The sequence below is a fragment of the Dromiciops gliroides genome, chromosome 4 (assembly GCF_019393635.1).
Source record: "Dromiciops gliroides isolate mDroGli1 chromosome 4, mDroGli1.pri, whole genome shotgun sequence".
In the NCBI taxonomy this organism is placed as follows: Eukaryota; Metazoa; Chordata; class Mammalia; order Microbiotheria; family Microbiotheriidae; genus Dromiciops; species Dromiciops gliroides.
In genome coordinates, this window is record NC_057864.1 from 16,655,342 (window position 1) to 16,678,544 (window position 23,203).

General features: G+C 43.2%; 1 protein-coding gene across 2 annotated transcripts in view; it reads right to left on the reverse strand.

Moving 5' to 3' along the window:
* PATJ (PATJ crumbs cell polarity complex component) overlaps window positions 1-23,203 on the reverse strand; it is a 320,690-nt gene that overhangs the window by 55,691 nt on the left and 241,796 nt on the right. For both annotated transcript variants that reach the window (XM_044002310.1, XM_044002309.1), the window contains 3 exons: window positions 21,192-21,264; window positions 7,435-7,527; window positions 244-318 (listed from right to left, as the gene is read on the reverse strand). In XM_044002310.1, coding sequence (XP_043858245.1) covers window positions 244-318; window positions 7,435-7,527; window positions 21,192-21,264 — 241 coding nt within the window. The remainder of the gene's footprint in view (window positions 1-243; window positions 319-7,434; window positions 7,528-21,191; window positions 21,265-23,203) is intronic.

Below are 23,203 nucleotides of genomic sequence, written 5' to 3' on the forward strand. Positions count from 1 at the left end.
AGGGGGACAATCACTACCTGCCCCCATTTCTGGAAGTTATGACCTCTCTAAAGGAGGGACACCTGGAGAACTGGGACAGTGGGAAGCTGGGAGACAGACAGGGCCCTGCACAGGGGGCTCTGCTCCGCCCTGACTCCGGGGGAGGCAGCAGACAATGGCGACAGCCCGGGCAGCCTTAATGAACCCTGATTCCCTGATTGACCGTCCCCCCATGAGCCGAGGAAGAGCAGAGCAGGTACCTACCTTGTCAGGAAGGGGCTCTCCGCCCTTGGCTTCCTCTGCTGCCTGAAGATGGCCGATGACCGGGGGCTCCTCGTCCTAAAACAGAAAGGACGCAAAGGATTGGTTCCGGCACATGCTTGGAAGGTGGTTGGTTGTTCTCAGCAGAGTAACTCCCCCACCTCTTGGTGCTTGACTGACCCAGATTTCCAGCTCCAAAAAGGTTTAGAAAGACATCAAGAACCCATTTGGCCTCTTCCATGGTACAGTGGGAAGGGCCAGACTCGGAGGTGGGAAGACTTGAATCCAAATCTTTCCTCAACCTCGTAATAGCTTTCTGACCTGGGCCAGTCATTTAAACTGTGACAGGCTCAGATTCCTCAACTGTAAAAATGGAGGCAATAACAGCATCTATCTGGCAGGACTGCTGCGAAGGGAGAGTTTGCTTTGCAAACCTCAACTTGCAACAAAAAGGCAAGCTATGGAAGCATTATTATCCCCATCTTCAAGACGGGTAAAATGAGGCTGTCAGATGAGATGGTTGGGATTTGAAGTTGGTGAAACTTGACATTTAAAAAAAAACAAATTCTAACCAACATTTCTTGGATGCCTACTGTATGCCAGGCATGGTGTCTACCAGGGGAGGGTGGGGAGGGTTTAGACTGTCATTGGATTCCCAGTACCAAGCACAGTCTTTGGCACATTGTGGACCCTGCATAAATGCTGGCTAAATTAACTTGAATTGCTGATGAAAACCAAACAGCTCTTGCCTTCCCGGAGCTTACAGTCCAAGAAAAGGACCATGGCAGGAAAAAAGGGACTAGAGAAAATCAGCACCTCTCCTTTAAACCCCTCACCCACAGAGAGGAAGAAAAGCCTTTGATTGGGGGAAGGAGGCAGAGGATGAGGGAGGGAAGGAGGGGAAAGCCACTGGAAACATGAGCCTTGAGGGGAAAGGCATCCGTCCACAGGTGGAGATGAGGCCACAGTCCTCAACAGGCTGCACCTTTGAACCAAAACTTTTTCCTTCTCTCCAACAGAAACCTTGCCCTGCCCTTGATGGAATCTCAGGAGATTTGGGGGAAGCGGGAGGTTGATGGGACAGGACAGCTGTCCTCAAGTATTCAAGGGACTTTCACGCAGAGGAAGAATTAGCCTTCAGATACTTGGGCCCAGTGCTTGGGACAATGAGAAGATGGTCTATAGCGGCAAACGTGAAGCCTGGATGCGCACACTGATTCCCTGGCAACCTTCCTTACCCAATGGCTGGACTTTCTCCAAACTTGCTTTATAAGATTTTGTTAAAGACCCCAACCAGCCTCATGTCTACCCAAGAGGACTTTTAATCTCCATTCATGGTTCTAGCTCAATAAACACCAATGTAAAATCTCTCATTTTGGTGCACATGCACAGGTGCCCACGCACATGCACACGCATGTGCGCGCGCACACAAACACACACACACACACTTCACAAAATAAACTAGGAGAGGCATGGTTATGCAATAGTTCTGAAAACAATGTAAGGTTCATTGAGGACTGCAATCCTAAGATCAGTCATCATTTTGATAAGGTAGCCAAAAATCTAAGGGGATCCCGACATACTAGGAGGAGCCTAGATTCCAGGAATAGAGAAGCAATAGCCCCACTGTGCACTGTCCTCCTTGGACCTCCTTTGGAGTCCTGGGTTCAGTTAAACGTGCCATAATTTAAGTAGGACATTGATAAACTGAACAGTGTCCAGAGCAGGGGAACCAGGGTGGTGAATGGCCTTGTGTCCATCATAGCTAAGGACTGCTTAAAGAAATGGGATGTTTATCTTAGAGGAGAGAAGACTTGAAAGCTATCTTCGAGTATGTGAAAGACAGTCACCAGAAGCAATGGGAGGAAATGGGAAGGATGCTAATTTGGGCTCATTGACAGGAAGCACTTCCTAACAGTGGCTGTGGTCCCAAAGCCCAAAGGGCTGCTCCTCCTTGGAGGTCTTTAAGCTGATGCTTCAGGACCCCTTGTCAGGGATGTCATCATGGTGTTCAGTTGTGGGTTAGGCTAGATGGCCAATGAGGTCCCTTGAAACTCTCAAATTTTGTGATTTGTAAATGGTAGCCATGGCTTTAAAGAGCTATCAAAGTGGCGAATGCAACAGATCAAACTGTAACAATTAAAATGTCTAAGGGATTGGTAAAAAGTCCCAAAGGCCAGTGACCCCACCCCAACCCCATTCCATGATGATTAAATGGTCAAAGGAGAAATCAGAGAAGATCAATACGTTGATTCGACACAACACTTCTGTGCTTCGGGCTGAATTTTGGTTTACTTGGCTGCCTTTCCCCTTACTTCCATAATAAACACTTTTATTCTTTACCTGAGGAAAAGTTGAAGTTTCACTGGGGCTAAGTTTATGCTCCTGAGAGATGGAATTGAAGAGTTGGAAGGAAACTCAGAGGCCACTGAGGGCAGCCCCCACACTAGGAGAATCCTTAGAGTCAGACGCCCACTAAATGCTCGTCCAGTATTTCTTGAAGACTCCAGGCTGGGGGGGGGGGCATGCAGGGAGGGGAAATCCATGATGTTTCAAGGTAGCCGTTAAGGCTACAAAGTGAGAAGGAGAAAAAGCTCTTTGGGGCAGAACCAGAGCTTCCGCTCTGGAAGCTGCTCCCAAGTTCCCATGGAAATTTCCTTGCAAATATCCCGTGGAGATTTACCAATAGCTAACATCTCCCTAGTGCTTTCTATGTGCCAGGCTCTGTGCTAAGCGCTTTACAATTATTATTGCATTGGATCCCATAACACCCTTGGTAGGTAGGAGTTACTGTTATCCTTGTTTTAGAGATGAGGAAACTGAGGCAGACGGCAGTGAAGTGACTTGTCCAGCCTGGCACTCTATCCACTGCACCACCCAGCTGCCCCTGACTTCTAGATTGGATTAGGTCAGTTTGCCCTGATCAGACCTGACTGTCCACTCTCTTCACTTTCTTTCTTTTTTTTTTAGTGAGGCAATTGGGGTTAAGTGACTTGCCCAGGGTCACACAGCTAGTGCCTGAGGTCAGATTTGAACTCAGGTTCTCCTGAATCTGGGGCCGGTACTCTATCCACTGCGCCACCTAGCTGCCCCTCTCTTCACTTTCTTTCAATAAGGAACAGTAAGTATTTGATAAAGGAGGCCAAGGATTTTATTTAAAATTTCCTACATCCAATATGGACTCAACAGTGCCTTTGTCATCTTTTTTTATGCCTAGGATAAACTGAAATTTATCATGTGTGTAAACCTCAAGTGATTTCCTAAAGTACAAGATATAAAGAAAATCCAAGTGTGAAGCATGTTCTACATCTCCACGCTAGAACTCAGCATATCAGCAATGTCCATGTTCCAAGGAAAGAAGTTACCCGGGAGAAATATGCCGTCTTGTTCCTGCTTGTTCCGGATGCCAGAGGGGAGTTCTTAAGATTCCTGATTTTGACATCTATGTGTGAGTGAGTGAGTATGAGTGTGTGTGTAAATTTTTGAGCTTTGCTCATAACTGGAAATGAGCTTCCTGGGCCACTGGTCTCCCACACAGCACCAACGTTCCCCTGGCATCTTGCTGGTGTAAATTAGCAACAAAAACGGGTTTCAGGAGATTTTGCATGAAAAAAAGAGCAAGATCTTCCTCCCCAGAGTTTAGGACTAAGAAAAGAGAAAATCAGCTGAGGCTTTAATGGCAGACATAATTATTCACACACTATATTTAAAACATAAGGGGAACACTCCGTATGCTCTTAGGGACAATTTCTAATCAACTGCAGCAGGCAGAGAGATGGGAAATTAAGCCTGCCTCAGAAATGATTAGGCTGAACTTCCGAAAAACCTTTGTTCAAATTCAGATACTGCCATTTATGCAATATTATTGAGGCAAATACAACTGGCAAAACATAAACAGAAGAAATGATCAAATTTTCTCAGTCTTGGAAATGAGGAAACAAGTGCGATTCTAATCTTCTTAGAAACTCTTGTCTGTTCTTCCGGACAAATAGCACACGTACACAGACTGCTACGAAAATAATTGTCCTTCATCTAAGACAAGACCATGTGACTCACATATTCAACCAATTCTAGGAGTTACCTATTGCCTCTAGATTAGGTGGTGGTGGTTGTGGTGGTGGTTGTGGTGGTAGTGGTGGTGATAGCTGTGGTTGTTCAGTTATGTCCACCTCTTCGTGATCCCATTTGGGGTTTTCTTGGCAGAGATACTGCAGTGGTTTGCCATGTTCTTCTCCAACTCATTTTACAGATGAGGAAACTGAGGCAAACAGGGGTAAGTGACTTGCCCAGGGTCACCCAGCTAGGAAGTGTCTGAGGCAGGATTTAAACTCACAAAGAAGAGTTTTCCAGACTCCAGGCCTGTCCCTGTATACACTATACCACCTCACTACCCTCACTGTGTGTGTTGCATAAGGTTAAACTTGTATTTTCCTAGTAACTGAGAACTAGTTTAGCTCAGAACTAGGAGAGGCTAGAGTCTTCCTGATTCCAGGCCCAGCACCAGCTAGCTGCCCCAGAATAAACTCTATTTAGTTTTAAAAGCCCCATTCATTCTAGACCCAATCAATCTGTCTGACCTTATTGGACACTGTTCCCTCCTCCTTTGCCCGGCTCTGTGATCAACTACATTGGTCTTCTCTCTGTCTCTTACACAAGACACTAGATCGCCTGTCTTTCTGCAATTCTACTGAACATGCGCCTTGACTGGAATTCCCTCCCTTGTCACCTCTGCCTCTGTTAAGATGCAGCTCAGGCCCCATTTGCTGCCTAAAACCTTCCCTGATCCCTCCAATAGCATGCTGGCTCCCAAGAGTGTGTATGTGTGTGTCTGTATTTATATATTTTATATTTCTGCTGGATATATTTTTAAATGTACTTCTTCTTCTTCCTTTTTTTTTTTTTGGTGAGGCAATTAGGGGTTAAGTGACTTGCCCAGGGTCACACAGCTAGTAATTGTTAAGTGTCTGAGGCCAAATTTGAACTCAGGTCCTTCTGAATCCAGGGCCGGTGCTCTATCCACTGTGCCACCTAGCTGCCCCTTAAATGTACTTCTTATCTCTCCCATGAGAACATAAACTCTTTTCAGAATAGGGGCTACACTAGTTTCTCCAATATTAGCACAGTGCTTGGTACAGGATAGTCAATTCTTATTGACTGATGGACCAGATGGGTAGAACAGGGAAATAGTCCTTCTAGGTCCTGGGGAAAAGAGACAATAGAGTCACAGATCTAGAAATGGAGAGCATATGGATCACGTCTGTCATTTCCGAGGAGAAGAAATCAGAGGCCAAGTGCCTGGCCTGAGGTGATGTGGGTAAGTATGGGGGCCAGGATCTTCTGGGCAACCATTAGAATTCATTCAGACCATGGATAGCACAGGCAGAACTCCATTTTATTGGGCTTTAAGACAGTGAACTTGGCTAAATATAAAACTCTAGGTAACCCAACCATCCTATTCTGACACAAACACAAGGCCCTTCACTATGCTGGTCACCACCCATGCCCCTTTGGGTGCTGTCTGGCTTAATAATGCCCTTCCTGAAACATTGAAATTCACAGGAGAACATAAGCTCCTTACCACAAGAACTGTCTTGTTGATATCTTTGTTGCACAATAGATGACATCCTTAATTGGGGGCACCTAGGTGGTGCCAAAGTGCAGAGTACTGGGCTGACAATGAGGAAGACTTATTTTCCTGAGTTCGAATCCAGCCTCAGACACTCACTAGCTGTGTGACCCTGAGCAAGTCATTTAACCCTGTTTACCTCAGTTTCCTCACCTGTAAAATGAGCTGGAGAAGGAAATGACAAACCACACCAAGTATTTTTGCCAAGAAAACCCCAAATGAGGTCATGGACAGTCAGACACGATTGAAACAACTGAACAACAATAATGTCAAACTATTGATTCATATTGAGTTTGTATCCCACCTTTAAAAACCCCAAGTCTTTTATAAGCTGATTTTCTTCCTGATTTTCTTCCTTCCTTCCTTCCTTCCTTCCTTCCTTCCTTCCTTCCTTCCTTCCTTCCTTCCTTCCTTCCTTCCTTCCTTCCTTCCTTCCTTCCTTCCTTCCTTCCTTCCTTCTTTTCTTTCTTTCTTTCTTTTTGGGGCCATGGGGGTTAAGTGACTTGCCCAGGGTCACACAGCTAGTAAGTGTAAAATGTCTGAGGCCGGATTTGAACTCAGGTCCTCCTGAATCCAGGGCCGGTGCTTTATCCACTGCGCCACCTAGCTGCCCCATAAGCTGATATTCTAGAGAAATCTCCATTTTGTATTTGGGACAATGAGTTTTTAAATCCAATTGTACAACCTTACAATTACTGCTACTTTTTCTTTTCCTATTTGGACCATTGTTCTTTGAATTGACAAGATCTTTTTGAATACACACAGACACACACTTAAAGATAAATTTGGAAAAGAAAATGGGGCTAAATTATCAATGAGGAAATTGGACCCATCTACTACGATGCTGGCCAAGAAATTAATTTATGATGGGAGAGGAGGGGAGAGGAAAGAGGAAGAGGAAACCCGTCAAGGATTTTGGTTCACTATCCCAACCCCTGGCTATCCATCTCAAGCAGGGGTTTAGACAAAAGATTTCAAATCAACCTCCTTTAGGCAGTTTTGTGTACCCCAATCCCTACCACCAATCACATTAGATCCTCCTTTATCCCTTTCAGAGAAATTTGTGAGAAGGCTAAAAAGTCTTTGGTGAGAGAAACAAACATTTCAATATTTGAAATGCAAATAGGTTTGATGATTTAAATCTAAGGCAAATATGCTTATCACAGAGGCCTGCACATACTTATTGAATTCAATAATACTGGATTAGACATAAGTGGAGGACTATGGGTATGAAGTGTTGTATATAGTCGGACCTTTCCAAACATTGGTTAGTTTTGCTGAACTATTTCCCCCTCTTTTCCATTCTTTCTTGTAATGAATGGATCACTGGGAGGAGGAAGGGATGCCCTGGAAAATGTAAGATAGATCAAAACAAGTTATACCAATAAAAATTATTACAGACAAATCATGGAAAAAGGAAAAAAGTAGGATCTTGAAATATCAGCGAGCTAACCTTTTGGTAATTCTTTAAAGGCTACAAGACACTTGCCACATGTGATCTCATTTGAATGAGTATAAGAGACGAATAATTCATTTGCAAAAGAGAGATTGATTCCAGCAATACCTACCAATGCGGTTCGGTCACTCTCTGGTAATTGCTTTAGATCAACTTCAGTACTGGCTCCTTCTTCATTGCTTATGGCTTCTGGACCACTCTGATCCTGGGAGGGATTTTAAAAGTAAAAGGTAAAAAAATCAGACTTTACTCAAAAAAGAAAAAGTTCTACTTTAAAAAAAAAGCCAACCTGCTTCACAATAAGGTTAAATCCATTAAAAACAAAACAATTCACAGAATTAAAGAGGACAATAGGCGCGTGGGCGGCTTTCTGGTTCAGTCTGTACCCTTGGCAACATTCCTGATGAACGTTTCACCAACTTTTGGTGGAAGACCACTGATAAGGAGGGAATCCACTTCACTAAGGCCATATTGCTGCTTAGGTGTTACTGCTTCCCTTTGGAAAAGTTCTAAACCATCCTTTTAAAGGAGTAGTGAAAGTAATAGTGACCAAAATAACAATCATAATCATGTTGATGATAACAGCTAGCATTTATACAGTGCTTTCAGTTTTGCAAACCTTAAAATATCATCTTCTAATATACTCACAACAACCCTGGCAGGTTGGTGCTCCGTTTAGTCTCATTTTACAGTTTAAGAAACTGAAGTTAAGTGATTTGCCCAAGGTCACACAGCTAGTAAGTGTCTGAGACTAATTTGAACTCAGGTCTTTCTGACTCTAGGACAAGCAGTCTATCTATCCACTGCTCCACCCAACTAGATCAGGTATAGAATTCCATCCCACAAAATTTCTCCTCATTTTTTCTTCTTTAGAAAATTATTATTACACTTAACGCAGCTCTAAAAAGAATTGTGGACACAGAAAGGCCCTGAGAGCCTACCTAGTCCAACACATACTTTTTAAAAAAGAATAATCCTTACTACAATACGTAAGCCACAAAGCCGTCCACCTCTGAAGACCTCCAGGGAGACAGGTCCCACTTCCTCCCATTCTACTTTGCAACAGTTCTAGATTTTTAAAAAAGTTTTCCTGGTATCAAGTCTAAATCTGTCCTTCTGAAACTCTGACTCACTGTTCCTATTTCTGCCTACTGGAGCCAAAGAGAACAGATTTGATGAAGCAGCTAGATGGTACAATGGTTAGAGCACTGGGCTTGGAGTCAGGAAGACCTGAGTTCAAATTCAGCTGTGTGACCCTGGGCAAGTCCCTTTAACCTCTGCCTCAGTTTCTTCAATGGTGAAGTAACATAATAGCCATTAGCATAATAGCAGCAATCTCTCAAGGACATTGGAGGACATGATGAGATTAAAGCAGTATATAAATGACACCTATTATTATTACTGACAACAACAACATGGTTACCCTTCAAGTATTTACAGACCACCATCATATCCACCCTGAGCTCTGTTTTCCAGGATAATTATCTCCAGTTCCTCCAACTGATTATAATGATGATAATCTTTTTAGAGCACCCTAAGATCCCCAGATGATTAAACTCAGGCAGAGGGGCTATATTCCTTGCCTGGTATTGCACGGCTGGGAGCCACCAAGGATCATTTGTAAAAATTACATTAATAAGATATTTGTACAATAATTTAAGGCTTAAGGCAGACATTATAACACAGATCACTGCCCATCTCCGAGTCTTCAGAGTGTTCATAATGGTAGCCGAGATCCATCTAATTACCATCTGCACACACCCACTGCATATGTACATATAGGACATGAATGCATGTGTCTATATTTCTACATATACATGTGTTTACATACAGTGCATTAAAGTTTGCAAAGTGGTCTACATATATATAATCCTCCCAACAACCCTGGGAGGGAGGGGCTATTATTATCCCCATTTTACAAATGAGGAAACTGAGGCTGACAGGGGTTAAGAGACTTGCCTAGGATCAAAGAGCTAGTAAGTGTCTTGGGCAAACTTGCCTGAGACCAGAGACCAGAGCCTCCTCCTCCATTATTATCCTTAGGTGACCAATGATTACAATTGCTTCCCATCCTGGTTAATTTCCTCTGGATGCTCTGGAACTTAGCAACCTGCTTCCTATGCAATGGGATCTTTTCTAAAACATTTTTAGTAGAGACCACTTGCCATTGAAAATGCCTTTCAAGAAGAGTCTAATACAACAGGTGTCAGGCAGGGAGATCTCTGGGTTTGCTCTGTAATTATCCTAATGATGACCACAGTAAGTGCTTCCAGCGTCTTGTTTGAAGTTCCTGACCACCTCAGGTATTATTATGTCCAATTTATAGATGACAAAGCCCACAGAGGTTCAGAGAAGCCACGGATTTTCCCACGTTCAGGGAAGCCGGAATCAGGCCTCGCCTTCTGCCTCTCAAATCCTCGCTGTCCCACACGTCCCTCCTCACATCTGCCTCCAGCTTTCCTTCCAACCCAGATAAAATCTGGTCTCCTACAAGAAGGGCTCCCCAATCCTCCATGAGGAAGATTCCCTCCATTGATTATTTCCAACGTATCCCATGCAGATCATTTGTTCACAGTCGTTTGCATGTTGTCTCCCCCATTAGATGACTAGCTCCTTGAGGCCAGGGGTTTTCTCTGCTCTTCTTTGTATGGGCAATGCCTGGCACACAGTAGGGGCTTAATAAATGCTTATTGCCTGCCTCCTGCCTCTTACAGCTCCTCCTGCCTCTCAACCCACTTCTTCCATAAGGTTCTTGCTGGTAGCTTCAGTGCCCACAAAGAGAAGGAACTTCTCTGGGCCTTGATTCTCCAGTTTGGTGACTGCATCTTGGGAGATGCACTCACCACGTTTGGCATCCCTTCCTCCCCTGCAGACATCTCCACCCTTGCCTCCCTGCTGACCAGCCTACCACCCACACCTGGAGCCTCTTTGGTCCAGCTCTCTAATTCTGGAACCATGAGCCATAATCAAATTAACTCTGCTACTGTTTCTGAACGGGAGCTATTAGTCTACTGCCCAATGGCCCCACTCACTATTTCTCAGCCATCCTGGACCAACCCCCCCCTCTCTGGCTAATACGCCCTCTTGTAAGGCATTTCCCCCATGAGGAAATAAGCTTGTTGAGGACAAAGACTGCCTTTGCTTTTGCATTTATTAGCCCAGCCCTTAGTACAGCACTAGGCACAGAGTAAGTGCCTAACAAAGGCTTTTTTACTCATTCAGAAGAGAATTAGGCCCATTAATGGCAGGCTAATAGAGCTGTCCTCACCACTACCACTATCTTTGGTGGTGAAGGAGCTTTCTGCACAAGGAAAACAACATGATTTCATGGTAGAGTGATTGGTCCCCTGGAATACCGATGGATGAAAAAGTAGACTTAGGTATGCATTGGTGGGGCAGCTTGGTGGTGCAGTGGATAAAGCACTGGCCCTGGATTCAGGAGGACCTGAGTTCAAATCGGGTCTCAGGCACTTGACATTTACTAGCTGTGTGACCCTGGGCAAGTCATTTAACCCTCACTGCCCCCCCCCCCAACAAACAAACAAAGGTATGCATTGGTTACAGTACTGCCTGATTCTAGACATGGGTGTTAGAGGAGCTGGTGGGTGCGGTGAAAAAAATGCTGGTCTTAGACAGAGGAAGAAGAAAGGTCAAATTCTACTTCCAACACCTATAAGCTATGGGATTCTCAGCAAACTCCTTAATCTCTCCCAGGCTCAGTTGCAATATCTGTAAAACAGGAATGATTACACCTGATATCTCACAGTTGTGCAAAGGATCAAATGATAAAACCTATCAAAGGAAGCTTTGTGAAATGTAAAAAATTATATACATTTTACTTATTCTTCTTATACTTGAATCCACGTGCTACATAGAAAAACAGGATAATAGATTTAAAGCTAGAAGGGACCTTAGTGTTCACTTAGTCCAACCCCCTGATTTTCCAGATAAGGAATGGAAGGTTCAGTAAAGTTCAGAGACCTGTAGTCACTAAGTCCACAGTTAGTCAGTGGCAAATTCAGAATTTGAACCCAGGTCTCTCTGAATCCAAATCCGGCTCTGAATTCATCTCCAACTCTAGTTATCTTTCTCCTAAACATCCTATATAAATAAAATATGGAGATAGCTCAGAGACTAATATTAAAGCACTTGTAAAAATAGCTTTGTGCATTCTGAAATTATGGAAAAGAATCCCTTTCAAAATCAGAACATTGTCCCGGAAATCAAAATAAAATTAGGAGGTAGGTTAATTATTTAAGATCCCAGAGTCAAGTAACCTGATACTTTGTGTGGAGTTGATTTTTTTGTTTGTTGGTTTGTTTTTGACACATTCCCTAGTTACCTAAGAAAACCAGAGGTGAGACGTGGAAGAGCTTTGGGACACAGCAGCTGGAGCGAGATGAGCCTGGATTAATGCTGCCTGAGTCATGGAGAATGCTGATTTTCATGACTGTTCTATCTCCTTATGGGAGGACAAGGCGTGTGGGTCTTAAGGTCATTCGTCAGCCTGTACCAATCAGCAATGGCGGACCAGAGCTCAAGGTTGATTCATGAGCAGAGGGGCTCGGAGGACCCTTCCACCTCTATGCATTGTCAGCCTAATGTCAGGTAGGTTCTTAATAATAAATTGACCATGAGCTGGTCAGTCCTCTGGGTGTCACAGGTGCCTGATCTGCAGAGTGGAAATAACAACACATGCACTGCCTATCTCACAGCGTGGTCAAAGGAAGCTCTTACAGGGTTATAGAAATAGAAGCTGCTCTTTAGGGAGGGAAGAATCAACCAGAAACAAACATATTGGTGGTCTGGCCAATTTCATCTATTTCCTTCCCTTTTAAAGAGCTCGCGGAGCCTGGGAAAATACCCAGCTGCTTCATTTTCTAATTACCTTGAGAGTTTATTACATAAACTGAGTGAAGAATCGACTCAGCCACACATCATTTACATTCGGGATTCGTCCCTTTTCATTTAGCCCGGGCTCTTTATTGCACCCTCTTCCCTATGCCCTCCAACCAATGGCCTGTCTCTCTTCAAGTAACCCCCATGATTTATTATTCCCATTGTCAGCCTAAATTCCCAGACATTTCTCTTGGCAGAGTCATGTTTACGATACGTGACAAATCTCATTACCTTCCCCTCTCTCCCTCCCTCCATTTATTTATTTATAAGGCCGTGGAAAGGCTCTGCACAATGGAAGGTAAAATGGAAATTATGCAAATAGCCCCCTCTCTCCCTCTACCAGACCCACTCCATCCCATTAAATATTCACAAAACCCCAACTTCCTCACAGAGGAAGAATCAGGAAACAAAAAATGCTCATATTGAGACTGGGTTTTGGAGGGATAAAACCAGTCAGTGAATGAACATTTATGAAATCCCTACTATGTGCCAGCACATAGTCGGAGGAAGCTAGATGGATGCAGCACTGGGCCTGTTGTCGGGAAGACTGGAGTTCAAATCTGGCCTCAGACACTCACTTAGCTGTGTGACCCTGGGCAAGTCATTTAACCTCTGTCTGCCTTAATCCACTGGAGAAAGAAATAGCAATCCCCTCCAGTATCTTTGCCAATGTCACAAAGAGTCTGATGTGAATGAACAAAAATGTACCAGGCACTGTGCTAAGAACTGAGGATAGTTACAAAGATAAAAAGACAGTCCCTGCCCTCAAAGGGCTTACAGTCTGATGGGGAAGACAACAAGGAAATATCTCTGTACAAACAAGCTACAGGCAGGATCAATTGGAGATAATCAATGAAGAGAAGAGCATTAAGGGGGATGAGGAAAGGCTTGTAGAAGGTGGGAGTTTGCCCAGAAGATGAAGCTGGATCCTGGAGGCTGTTTTACATAGGGCTTGGGGTTTGGTGATCTTCAAAAGTCAAGTGACATGCTCAGGGTCACACAGCAGATCTAAGTGAGTTTTATCATGGGTAATAATAAAGTGCCCATAAATATATCTCCTTAGATCACAGTCACCAACTTCCTTTATGTCCTAGCTGAAAGACCACTTTCTCTGGGAAGTTTTTCTTAATCCTTCTAAATTCCCCTGCCTTCTCTCTGTTGCTGATTTCCAGTTTATCCATAGTTACTTGCATTACATGGTAAGGGGCTTTCTTCCACCTTTTTTTGTTGTGCCCAGCCCTGGGCACAACAGCAGGTATTTAATATGTGTTTATTGTCTAAATAATTCAATTTCTTCGTGTATGGAATGAGGAGTCTGGATTGTGATGGCCCCTGGGCTCCTTTCTTACTCTAAATCTGTGGTCACAAGATTTTATCATCTCTGATGCTTGTGTTACCAAGTCCCTCACATTCTTGGGCCTCAGTTTCCTCATGTGCAAAGTGAGGAGGATTAGATGAGATTGCTTCCAAGGTCCCTTCCAGCTCTTTATCTAGAACCCTACGACTCTGGTGCTTCCCTCACTATATTGCATCTGTGCCCTCAAGTATCATGGTTCTTTTGATACTATCCATGGGGTACCCTGTTTGAGCTTCCCAGGTTTGGCAGCTGGTGAACAACAAGCAGTTATTAGGATATAAGGGGATGTGACTGAAGTAATAGTCATTCAAATGTGCCAAACTTCAACACATCCCCCAAGGCACTTGTGGGCACTCCCTGAAACTAGGATGATGAAAAGGATAATAATTTTTTAAAATAACAAGAACAAAAATAATGACAATTTCTACAGCACTTTAACATTTGTCCAATACTTGACCTACATTATCCCTTACAACAACCCTTTGAGGTACGAGTTAGTGGGTCTGCCTTTACTATACAGATTAGTAAACTAAGGTTCAGAAAATTTGAAGGACTCAAAGCATCTTTTAATTTCCTAAAGGTGAAGGGGTCTCCTCCGCTGCTGCTGTTGCTCCTCCTCCTCCTCCATCTCCATAATGTTATGGGCCCAGAGCACCCCAGAAGTTCTCTGGGGTACATCAAGGAACCTTCTCCTTGAGAAACTAAACCAAAGGACAGACACACCTAAAGAGATTAGTGGCACTGGATCAGGACTGAGTTAGCTCCAGGACCCCTCACCCTTCATTGCTCTCTCCTCCACCCCATGGCAGATAAGATTAGGTGTGGTTGCTGCCTTTGTGTCCTGAGGAGATGGCTTGAGAGATCTGCAGCCACCCCTCACCCAACTCCCCCAGCCACCATCAGGGGGGATGGTCCTCCCTCAATAGGGGAACTTTCCACAGTCAGACGATCACCTCATTGGACCACCATTGGACCTTTATAAAAGGTCTGCCTGTCTCCTGCTCGAGGAGATTGGTATCTCAGAGCCATGCCCTGTGCCATGCCTTTCTCCCCATGAGAAGTCCAATGATTTCTCTCTTGGTTTCCCTTCCCTTCCCCAGCCCCTTAATAAACTACTATCTTATTCTAATTGCTTTTGTGTGCAAGAGGGTGTAATTCTTTAAAGAGGAATTCCTAAGGACCCCAAACCCCCTACCCTTTTTTCCCCTTAACAAGTCTAGCTCTCTGTCCCATTTGGAGGGAATGTTCAAGACAGAAGTCCTCCTGGACCAGGTCTATGGCGTGTGCATCCAGAGCATATCTTTGCCTGTAAAACAGGCCTTTGTTATCCTCTTGGTTTTTCTCATGTGGATGGTTAGAGTGATTATGGATCTCACTGCGGAGGCTGTGCCACCATCCAAGGAACAACATCCTTGCCAAACAGCATCTGGAAGCACTTAGCATAGTCAGGGAACCCCATTTCTATAGGGATTCTGTGCTGGACTTGCTCCATGCCAGGAGCTAATGCCTTTGGTGCTGTATATGGCCTTGTTTTATGCCTCACTTTCTCTTAATAATTAGGTGAACTAAAAAAAAAAAATCATCTTAGTTGTCACCTTTTAAGGAATCACATTGGACTGAATGGATCAAATATGGACAACATTTTGAAAACCTTAAGGTACTATAAATAATTTGCCCAGTTTCACACAGTCATTAAGTGCCAGGGAAGAGGAGGAAAGAAGCAGAAGTCAAACTCAGGTCTCTCAGCTCCAAAGCCCTCCTTTGCCATCTCGACATTACAAGGCATGGCTGCTAAACCTTACCAACCTTTCTGAAGAGACAGGAAGGGCAGATGCCAAAAGTCAGGGCCTGACCAGGGAGGGCAGACTGCCTCCCAGTCTCAACAATTCAATAAACAGTTTAATTCAATTCAACAAGCATTGTATGTACCCAGCACTATGCTGGGGAATAATGAGAAATGAAGTTAGATAAGGGCCCTGGGGGTTGTGGGGAACTCACAGAGAATGTTAATGTGGAACTGAGGGTTTAGATTTAATCTGAAATCCATTAGGGAACCACTGCAAGCTTGACTGGGGTAGGGGAGAGGGAGGGGAGGAGACACTGAGCTGACGAGAACAGAAAGCCAACAGCCAGTCCAGGGTAAAGGATGCTGGGTTTGGGAAACGGAGGACGGGGCTTTGTTTCCAGCCCTGTTACTCAGGACAGGGAAGCCTTGGACAAATCACCCAACATTTCTGGGTCCCAGTGTCCTAAACTTAGCTGCAGTCAAGTCTACAAGCATTTATGAAGCACCTATTATGTTCCAGGCACTGCACTAAGCACTGAGGATACCAAGCCATGCATAAGAAAGTCCCTGCCTTCAAGAAGCGCCCAGTTAATGGGGGAGACAACAAGCAAAGAGATATGTGCAAACAATGTAAATAAAGGAGAAGAAATCCAAGGAGGTAAGGAGCTAGAACAAAGGTGGGCAGGAAAGGCTACTTCTATAAGGTGGGGATTTAGTGGGGATTTGAAGGAAAAGAAGGTCCCTGTCCTTGCATGTCCTTGTATGTATCAAGATATTGAGATGTTGGCTTCTCCACTGGACTAGGAGCTCCTTGAAGGCAGGGATCGGTTCTGGCCTTTCTTCGTATTCCTAGCACTTAGTGCAGTACTTGGTGCCAAGGGAGGTCACCCGGAGAGTAAATGGTGGAGCTGAGATTAGAAGGTTTATGAGTCTGAGGCCAAACGCCATCTCCCACCGGAGCCATCTTCCCATTCTCCCAGCCATGACCTGCCATTCATTTATTTTGTATTCATATATTCAGATAGAAATGACCTTTCCCCCTCATACGAGGGACCTCTTTTCCTCTCCTTCCTAACCTGGGGGTCCATGAACTTTGAAAAGACATATTGTGGGGGCAGCTAGGTGGCGCAGTGGATAGAGCACTGGCCCTGGAGTCAGGAGGACCTGAGTTCAAATCCGGCCTCAGACACTTAACACTTACTAGCTGTGTGACCCTGGGCAAGTCACTTAACCCCAATTGCCTCACTAAAAAAAAAAAAATAATAATAATAATTTTTAAAAAAGACATATTGTGATGAATCTATTTCGCTGTCATTGTTTTCCTTTGTAATTCTACAAACTTTATGCATTTAAAAACACAATTCAAGGAAGGGGATGGTAGATTACCTCTACCGCAGCAAAGGGGTAACAACAGAAAAAAGTTAAAAACCCATTTCTCTAGAATGTAAACTCCTTTTGCACATGGTAGGAAGTTAACATGATGCCTGTTGATATATTGCCTGATTCTGAAGTTTTTTCCACTCAATCTCAGGACCTAGAAATGCAGCCTGGCTGCTGGCCTGTAAAATTGGGGAGAAACTTACAAGAAGAGTACCATATAGATTCTCTTATGAAAAATAAGTATCCACAATTGATGTTATTTATTTGTTCTACAATTCAGAATATCGGACAAGTGAATATATTATTAATATTGACAGACTGGTCAAATTATATAAATCTAAGGGTTGAAAGGAACCTTGGAAAGTAATGTAATTCACTCTCTCTTGACTTTCACACCAAAGGAGAAAAAGAATCTGTCTCTAAAAATGATTTGCAAAAAAAAAATATACATGATTTGGGTAGTTTTCCTGCCTCAGAAAATGAAAAGTGTGTGATGCTGCTTCCTTTTTGCCCACAGAGGCAACTACTTTGTGGACCAACAGTCATTGGTGCCTGGTAACATCTACTCCCTCTGCTTCCTTTAGGTGGCTTCTGTAATAATCTTTTCCTAAAATGTTCACCCCATTTTAGCTTTGGCTTAACACAGAAGGGTCCTCAAATCCTTTTGGAAGAAGAGATGTTCTCTCCCCACAAAATGTAGAGAAACATCTTTGACCTCACCATAGCATGACAGCCTTGAACCAGGCAGAGAAACCAAGCAGATAAGGACCATATTAAAAATAAGGAGAACTCCATAAGCATGCGCTGTATTAAAAATAGAGAAGGGGGCAGCTAGATGGCGCAGTGGTTAAAGCTCTGGCCCTAGATTCAAGAGGACCTGAGTTCAAATCTGGCCTCTGACACTTGACATTTACTAGCTGTGTGACCCCGGGCAAGTCACTTAACCCCATTGCCCTGCCAAAATAAAAGAAAAAATAGAGAAAGCAGTAGGTATGGAAGAGGTAAGCATTGATAGTTCTCATGGTGACTGCTTCTCATGAGAAAATGAGTGGGGACTTTAGGCATGGGGGATGGGAAGAGGAGTTTTTATGGATCTCTGCTCCTTAGGAGAGTCTGGTAAACAGGAAGAATTTAGTAAATGCTTATTAATGATTATCAACCTCCCTGATAAGGAGGCAATACGGTACAGTTAGAAAAACACTCTAATATGGAATCAGAGAAGTGAGGCTTATGTCTTTTCTTTAGACATTAGAGGAGTCATTTCTGCAGGGTAGACACCAGTTTCTTCATGGGTAAAATGAGGGGAGTTGATTGGACTAGGTGGCTTCTAAGGTCCCTCCCATTGCAATATTTTTGATCCTTTGATCTGAATACATGCATAGAGCAGAAGCAGTACAGCATTTGGTGTCTAACAGGTGGGTCTCAATGCCAGTTCTGATGATCATTACCTGTATAACTTGGGCTAAGTCATGCCACCTTTATGTTTTATCCACAGTAAAATGAGAGGCTGTTGGGTCCTTCCTAGTTCTAAGTCCATGATTACATTACCTGTGTGTGCTGTTAGTATAACTTTTAAAATATGAATCCAGGAGGGGAGGCTTTACACCTATCATCAGCTCATAGAGAGTAGCAGGTAGCCAAAACTGAGGATGAGCCATAGTACTGGGAAAAACGGTAGCTGAGAGTCCAGCTGGTTGAGAGATAAGGGCCTAGCTAAAGAAATAAGGTTTATAATCTTCCCTGGGGCTGGCCCAGATCACAGCTTTCAAAATCATCCCCCCTGCCACTTGCAGTTATTAAACAACTTTGGAATTTGACACTGCCTGAATTGGCAGTGTCCAATTGCCAACCCCTGAACAAAATACATTTTGAGCTTACTGGTTTTTTTTTGCCAAATAGTCTATCTAGAATCATAGATTTAGAAGCAGAAAGGCTTTCAAAAGCCAAACCCCTCATTTTACAGATGAGGAAACTGAGGTAGAGGTACTTAAGGCACTTGCCGAGGGTCACATAGCTAGTAAGTGTCTGAGACAGTATTTGAACTCAGGTCGCCCAGTCCCCTGTTCAAACCCCTGAAGCCCATAGCTGCCCTGAAGAAAAATCCATTGATTGAAAATATGTCTGACATGATTATACTGCATACCCTATATCAGATTGTGTGCTGTCTTAGGGAGGTGGGAGAGAAGGAGAAAAATTGGGAACTCAAAATTTTACTAAAATGAATGTTGAAAACTGTCTTTACATGGAATTGGAAAAAATACTATTAAGATTTTAAAAACAGAAACATCCATTGATTAAAAAGCTTCAGTTTATAAGGTTGTTAATGGCTACTTTTCCATCTCTATCATGATGAAAAGCAGAAAGGCACCTGAGAAATCGAGCTCCAGAAGAAAATTAGCACGAGATCAATTAGTACAATCTGGGGGTATAGAAGAGTGGTGAATTCAGGGCAAGAGATAAAAGGGGCTTTAAAGGGTTTTTGGTCTAGGGACCAAGAAGAATGAATGAAGGAATGAGTCTCCCCGAGGAGAACAAAGCTGGCATTACACAAGGGAAGGGAACCCCAGACAGCTGGCTTGGTGGGGAGCAGATGCAGCTTTGTTTTGGCATGAGAGCATGTGTAAAGAGCTTTTCAGGTAAGAACCTTAAAAAAACAAAACAAAACAAAAACACACAAGCCACTGAACACCAAAGATGTGATTCCACTCAATGTGGGTGTACAGGAGTCAGCAGCTTTCAGAACCTGCTTGAATTTTCCTCTTTGATGCACCATTGGCTTCTGCCCCTGACCCACAACCCCTTTATCAGCCAAAAAGCTGTCATTGCTAAAACAGTAGACTTAGAAAATTCCATAAAGCCCCACCCCAAGGGCAAGGATGAAGTTTCTGTGTGAAACTCGTAGGTGGCCAGGCCCAAGCAGTCCACAAAAGGCAAAATATTGGTCTAAGACAGTATAAATACAATGGAAGAATTTGGTCTTTTCAAAATATCATGGGACCATCCGGTTCTCTCTGTGGGGGTGCAGGGGGAGGGGGAAGGAGCAAAGATGTTTGTATATAAACAGCCCCTCTGAGTAGATGGAGATTGGGTTTGCCCTGCAGGGTCTCAATTTCTCCATTAATTATGTGATGAAAAACCTTGTATCATACCTTTAATCTGATCCTTTCAGAACACTTTGACAGTTGTGATGTGATGGCAAGAAGCAAGGGTTTTCCATAACTTCTCTTCTGGGAAAAATAACCAATAGCTAAATGCCCACAAAGCTATACAGGAAGTAAAAGATAGGCATCTAACCCAAAGTTGTGGATCACAAGAACTACTAGTAAAAAATGCTTTGATTGTGTACTCCTATGAGTCTAACCATGTCACTCTCCTATTTGATAATTCCTATTGGCTCCTTTAAAATGATACAGTATATATAATCCTTGTGGTCTTCCCTATTACAATATAGGCTTCTTTAGAGTATAGGTTGTTTTGTTCCAATATCCCTTTAGCTTGGCACAGGATTAATAGCAAAGTGGCACATGGGAGGTGCTTGATAAATGTTAATTGGTTATGAATCATATTCATGCATAAGTTGTGTATGTTATAAAACACTAGAACATTTTAAAAAGAATGAGATAAAGATGTAACAATATTCAGCCTTAAATGTATTGGGAGTATCCCTGGAATGTATCAAGTGCAGAGTTAAATATTTATTTGGAAGAGGCTGAGAATGAACTAGTATATTCCCAGAGAATCAGCTGAGAAGCTAAGTTACTTTCCCAGAGTCACACATCCAGTAGAAGCAAGATTCAGACTCACCTCACTGCCTCTCTCTAGAAACCATGAAAGCTTTCCCAAAGACTGAAGGCCATTCCCAAAGAAGAGATCAAGAAACACTTGAATTATTAGCAGTACCATTGGACTAAGGACAGAGTCCCAGTGGTCATTCCTCTCCTCCATCCCACTAATGGGAATGTTTGCACAAGACATAGGAATCTTTTAAATATCCAAGTCCTATTGTGTTTTAACAAATAACAAAAAGATCCGCGTATTATTTCAGAGCCAAACCTCATGGCTGCACTGTTTTCAGGAGTGGGAGAAGTCCCTTAATGATGAAACTTGCAATCATGACACTCCATGGAAGAACATTGAGCTTAGAGTCAAGGACGATGAGTATGAAGCCTCGTTTTGTCACTTTCTGTCTGTGGGATCCTGGGCTAATAATTTTACATCTCTTGGCCTCAGTTTCCTTATCTTTAAAATCAGATGACCAGACTAGAAGTCATCTAAGGTCTCCTCTAGTTATTAATCTCTGACCTTGTCATATGCTGCATAATGGGAGAAAAATGGAGGCTGATCCAAGCTGGAATGAAAATTTCAGATTGTCCTTTAATTTTTACTGTAGAACAAAATGATGATCAGTTTGCCTAATGTCCCAAAAGTGGATCAAGAATGACCTTACCTCAAAAGAAGACTGGGAGCTGATTGGTAATGGAAAAGGTGTAACGGCCATCTGGTTGACTGCATCCTCGTTTCTGGGAAGCATTAAAAAAGGCAAAATCAGTACACTATGTATAAAAGGGGAAATTGCTGGTATGAAATGGGAAAATGCTGGTATCATGGACTTATCTCATAGTTTGTGGTACACAGAACTACTGGGATATAGAGGATAGATAAATAGATGGATAGATAGAGAAATAGATAGCTAGACTGACAGATGTATATGTATATAGATATACACATTACATATACATATATATTCTCAAGCATGCAAATCTTTTAGGAGTATAAATAGACATGTTAGGCAGGGAGCTTCTCATATCATTGAAATGATGAGGATAGGAATGAGCCCATTCTTGCTGACTAAAGCAAATCCAACCTAGACCTGAAAAAATAAATGTCTCCTCTTTCAGATATTCCTCCAGCCCCTATTTGAAGACCTCCACTGGAGCCAGGGGACTAGAGTACTAGTAAGCACCACCAAAAGGTAGGGTGCATATGGGCTTCCCAGGCTACAACACATTTTTTTTTTTTTTTTTGCGGGGCAATGGGGGTTAAATGACTTGCCCAGGGTCACACAGCTAGTGTCAAGTGTCTGAGACCGGATTTGAACTCAGGTCCTCCTGAATCCAGGGCCGGTGCTTTATCCATTGCACCACCTAGCCGTCCCTTACAACACATCTTAAATGGGAAATCAAGCATGGGCTGGTACAAGAGTCACCTGGTCAACTTTCAGGCAGCTCATTCCACCCTTGGTTCTCCAAGACTGGCACACCTTCCTTCCTCACTTCTGCCTCTCAGAATCCCTAGTTTCCTTCAAAATTCCACTCAGGTCTACCTGAGGTCTTTCCTGACTGTGAGTAGCTCCCCCTTCCCAGTGAAATGGTTCTATTTTGTATGTACTTTGAATATACCCATGTGTATCCAATATGCATATACAACACATTTGTACATGGTATACCCACACATACAAATAAGTCAACATGTTAAAACATCTTTTCCTGAAAAAGTGTAAGTTACTTGAGAAAGGAGATTCTCTCCCTTTTGCCATTGGATGCCTAGCGTCTACCATCTATCTGGCACAGAGCAAGTATTTAACAGAATCATAAATCTAGAGTTAGCTTATTCCCTCATTTTACAGATGAGAAAACTGAAGTCAACTAAAGAAGATGAAGGGACCCGCCTATCTAGGTAAGAAACATCAGAGATGGGATTTGAACTCAGGACTTCCAAGTCTCTAGTCAGTATTCTTGCCACTTTGCAACACTGCCTCAACCCTCAAAAACACTTTTTAATTGATTAATAACATGTTAATTTTATAAATGCATGAATGCGGGGCAGCTAGATGGCACAGTGGATAAAGCACTGGCCCTGGATTCAGGAGGACCTGAGTTCAAATCCGGCCTCAGACACTTGACACTTACTAGCTGTGTGACCCTGGGCAAGTCACTTAACCCCAATTGCCTCACTAAAAAAAAAAAAAAAAGATAAATGCATGGATGCCCTTTCTCTATTATACTTCTTTTCTAATGCTTCATTTAATCCATCAACAAGCATTAATTAGGCACCTATTACACACCAGGTGCTACATGTGGTGAGATAGAGGCAACCCTGATGTGATGCCAGCACAATGCAAGGTCTAGCAGCTCCTGTTAAGTTAGAAAGGTTTCAAATCAAGGCCCAGTGATGAATTACTTGCATGTCCATCATCCAAGCACTAGCGCAGCTAAGCCAGGTTTATTCAAAACCAAGTGGGCTGGAAGGTAATGCATTTTTCAAACAGCAGCACTCTAAGACAGTGCACTACAATGATGAACTATGTTATAGCAGACTGTGATCTACACTGGTAAAGAGAAAAAACACTGACAAAAATCAAGCTTATTTGAAGGATCAAGGAGCAGTTCATTTAGCACTGTTGGGGAAAAAAGACTGGAATGGGGGCTCATGATCTGTAAGTTCCCACTGAATGCTTGG